Source organism: Hyposmocoma kahamanoa, unplaced genomic scaffold (genome assembly GCF_003589595.1).
Source record: "Hyposmocoma kahamanoa isolate Upper Pololo Valley unplaced genomic scaffold, ASM358959v1 100021, whole genome shotgun sequence".
NCBI classification, from domain to species: Eukaryota; Metazoa; Arthropoda; class Insecta; order Lepidoptera; family Cosmopterigidae; genus Hyposmocoma; species Hyposmocoma kahamanoa.
Window position 1 is genome coordinate 12,892,055 of NW_020653200.1, and position 4,127 is coordinate 12,896,181.

The 4,127-nt window shown below is 35.7% G+C and overlaps 1 protein-coding gene across 2 annotated transcripts; it reads right to left on the bottom strand.

Moving 5' to 3' along the window:
• Positions 1 to 279: 279 nt before the first annotated feature.
• Positions 280 to 1,601, bottom strand: LOC113228315 (cytochrome b-c1 complex subunit 7-like). 2 transcript variants are annotated; one of them, XM_026461578.1, is made up of 3 exons: positions 1,431 to 1,597; positions 748 to 795; positions 291 to 593 (listed from the first exon to the last, which is right to left on the bottom strand). In XM_026461578.1, the coding sequence occupies exons 1-3, from the start codon at positions 1,471 to 1,473 to the stop codon at positions 343 to 345; spliced, it is 342 nt and encodes a 113-aa protein (XP_026317363.1). In that variant the 5' UTR covers positions 1,474 to 1,597; the 3' UTR covers positions 291 to 342. The 2 variants fall into 2 exon arrangements, with proteins under 2 accessions (XP_026317370.1, XP_026317363.1); XM_026461585.1 differs by lacking the exon at positions 748 to 795 and having other exon boundaries at positions 280 to 593; positions 1,431 to 1,601.
• Between the last annotated feature and the right edge of the window lie 2,526 nt (positions 1,602 to 4,127).

The following is a 4,127-nucleotide window of genomic DNA, read 5'->3' on the forward strand; positions in this document are numbered from 1 at the left end:
TTTGAGAAATAATGCTTAATAACGTCTAGCGTGTTATATGCTCCAAGGGAGCCACGAACATAGTCGCTGAACAACCATAAAGAGGTCACGCTCCAAGTCATGCAGGCTCGTCGCGATAGCAATAGCGTTGACGTCATAGCGTACCTATAGATACTTATTTCGATCGCTGAGTTAGTGTTGCTAATAAAAGTACAAGTCAAGTATTTCATTCATCGCAATTGCGTCAGGAATAAAATTACGAGCATAGCTGCTTATTAAAAGATGAAATAGTTACCCGGAATAAAACATATTTAATCGATGCAAAACACATCTTAAACTGAAATAATAAACAGAGAAAAAAAATCAATGTTCTTTCTCCCATTTTTCACGCTCAAGTCTCTCCTTGCGCACCTGGTCGACAATAGGCGAGAGATAGAGCACGTCGTCTTCATATCTGGTCCATTCTTCTTTTGGTAGGTAATGTTTAGTTATATTGACTTGTATCGCACGAATTAACCGAAAGTTGCGTTCATCAATTAGATGCTTCGGCAATCGGCGTAATGCCTCCTCCACGTCCGGGTCGCCTTCGTATAAGCAGTCATCGCGGTAAAGACCTAGTAAATGAATATTGGGTCAATTCTATTCTAATAATACCTTACTGCAACAGATAATATATTACCAGGCTCTACGGAATGGCTTTAAAAGACAAATGAAACTGTAGTGCAAATTAATATAAAAAAGAACTGGTTTTTTAAAAATAAAACTTACCATATCTATTAAAGCCAGATTTGTTAAAAGCCCATTTACCCATCGCAGCTGAAAACAAAAAAGATTTTAAAAAAAAAAAACAAGAAAAACATTATTTCTATAACTACCAGAATCATAAACAAAATTTAATTTATATTAGAAGATAAATTATTTGAAACCTTCGTATTATTATTCGAATATTATTAGTATTTATTACACAATGATATTGTACTTATTGAAAATTTAACGTTTTTGACCACGGGACTTGGTAAAAGCCCCAAACGTCTCGGTTTGTTTGTACAAAAAAAAACAAATACGTAGACCCATAAAAAATAGTATAATTTCCAATATGTAGCGAAAATCTAAAAACTGATGATATACTTGAATAAGTTAAATCCTGATAAAAAAGAAATACTTTTATAGATTTAACTGTCATCTTGGCCGAGCGGTTACCATGCCGGACTGCCCCGCAGAGGCTCCAGGTTCGATTCCCGGCATGGGAGGAATATTTGTATGGCTTACATTTATTTCTCTCGTGAATTTAGGTGTAATTTCTGGTTGTCTGTGTGTCCATGGCATCCGCGATACATGGTTTCCCTAATGCGGGGCTATGTTGAGTGAGTGCGTTATTATTACTATAAATTTATTATACAATAGATAAGTACTAGTTCACTAGTAACATCATCGATAGTAACATCACATACTTTTACAGAGAACAGGAGTGCGTCTAAACACACTAAAAGCCATTGTTTGTAATATAAAACACAAAAATCCTCGGGAAAGCAGGCCACAGGCTAGTCTTTTATTACAATATAATACTTTTGAGTAACATAAAACAACCCATTTTGTTACACTACTCGACAAACAATCAAAACGACTCCAAAAACAAAAAAGCATTTCGTCATTTTGATGACAAGCTTTTGACAAAGGCACAAATAGTGAAGACATAGCAAAGAGACTGACTTACTTTATAAAATACCAACGATATCTATCTACTTAAAATACCATCAGTTTTGCGGTGATTGCACGAATTTTCAAAATGCCGCGTATATATACAGTCAACAGCTCACTCAGCCTAACCTTAAAATTTAAGTTCAACTTTATGTCGTTTATGATAAGAACGGTGGTACAAAGTCCATAATGTAAAGTTGAGTGTGATATTGACTGAGTACAGTAATGTCTATATTATGAAGTAACAGAACAAATGAAGTACCTCTTACATTTCTCTGCAGAGTAATCGAGTAAACATGTCGAACATAAATCTCTTTACGCTATATTAACAGTAAAATTATAACTAGCTTGATTCCAATTTTTATACTGTGTATTGATTGTGCGTTATTTAACTAGGATATGATTATATCAAATTTGCATAAAGTTAGTACAGGGTGCAGCGTTTAGTACAAAACGTCGACATTTAGAATTGATCGATGTCCTGCAGGCCGAATATGGTCAGACGGACGGTGGTGACGTGTTTTGCTCGCGGCGGCGGCGGTGGCTGCGTGGCACACGTGACGGCGTAATTAGTTGCCGACCGCCCCATCGCCTATCACGTCCGATACCAACAGCGTGTTTACACGATTCGCAGCTCGCGTTACAATTGAAAAATATAGCCACCAACCATCTGCGGTCACCACGCTAAATCTTTGTACAGATACGTTCGTCCTTTAATATTTATAATTTGTGTAACAATTGCATATTTCACCCATTTTCACCTATAATTTAAGCAACATTTTGGGTAAAACCCACACGCACTAGCCAAACAAATGAAGGGAGTAGACCATGTTACTTGAAAGAGTCTTCTGTCTGCTGAAACATCCCACAATCAGTTCGTGGTAAATTATATAAAAAATACATTTCATGCTTCAGCTGACTGTGAGATGGTTTCTTTATTAGTTTTCCCGAAGGCTCCGCGCCCGCATCCCAGAGACGTGTGAAAAAATCTCGGAGGGATTAAGCGAACGAACGTTTATCGGCCTCGGAGCGAACTTATTGCCGTAATACAATCTGTGTTATGTCGCGCGCGGATTATCCGTATCAGCGTGTTTTACGGGGAGCTTGTGTTGCCTTCGTTTGCTTCCCGCGGCTCAAGCAAAATTTCACATATTCGCATCGTGATGTAATAATATGTATATTCTCTAGAGCGCTCTGTAATTTTGTAATATGTCGTGATTACGTTACCGAAACGAAAAGGTATAAGTCTCGTCATCCAACCTAGTAAACCATTCGTATTTCAAATAATTAATGTATTTTAAGATAAATCACTACATACAATAGTAACTACACAATTACAAAAAAGCTACGCTGTGGTAGACACACCACAAAATGCGACGGATTTATAAATTACTGGTAATACTTGTAAACGTCGGGTGCGGGCTTGAGTTGCAAATCCGCGCAAATTGAAAACGCCATTATCGAGTCTAAGCAATTTATTCGCAGCTGGTGCTACGCTACGCGCTACGACCGTTCCCGCACTCTTCTACGTTTGCGTACGCTACGGGCGACTTTCATTTGAAATAGATTTTACAAATTCAATAGGTAAAAATAAAATTATAAGCAAAAGTTAAACTTTATTTATCTATATAGTCTGTAACAAGCAGGTTTTTTTTATCGAAATGAACATTTATATTTTGCATTCAAATTCAAAATCTTTTTGATATATGTGCTTGATTATCATTACCTATAACAATCACCAGCTGAAAAATAGTCAAATTTTCTTGTTATAAAATATTAATAAATTCACGATCAATTTATCTTCTTTCAAGTTATTTATAATTTATTCCTCCATCTTTATATGTTTTAGCAATTTAAGCCGTGTTCACAACAGATGTTCCGGTAAGGGTAGAAGATATCATAAATAAGTAAGACGTTGACGAGCGGTCGCGTGTAGAATTGAAACGAGATCACGCTCTGCGATGTTCTTATGGCACACCAAGTTTCAGTAATAAGTATTCAGGGTGACGCATAAGATACCTAGATAAATATTCTCATAATATTCTCAAAAATTATATTTGGGCGATTAAGTACAAAATTAAATAGTGCACGTCTATGGTGGTCGCGATAATAAATGTTGTTGTTGTGTGATCGTGTAGAATCACCCCCTAAATCTTCCAATCTATCGAAATAGTAATATCTCTCTTTTTATATTGATGTTGCAATATTTTAATTAAAAGTCACTAGATTTTCGCGATAAATACATAAATCAACGCTAAAAAACATTTTGCCCACATTTTACTATTTTTCGTTAAAGTATAATTATATAACAAAACGACAAAACCTTCTAGTAAAGAAGATCAGTATTCGGCTGTGATAGTTAAGTACTTTAAATTGAGAGATTCAGTTGCTCTATGTTATTATGAATAATGATTTTTTGTAAACTTTACTGTCTATAAACCCATTCCATA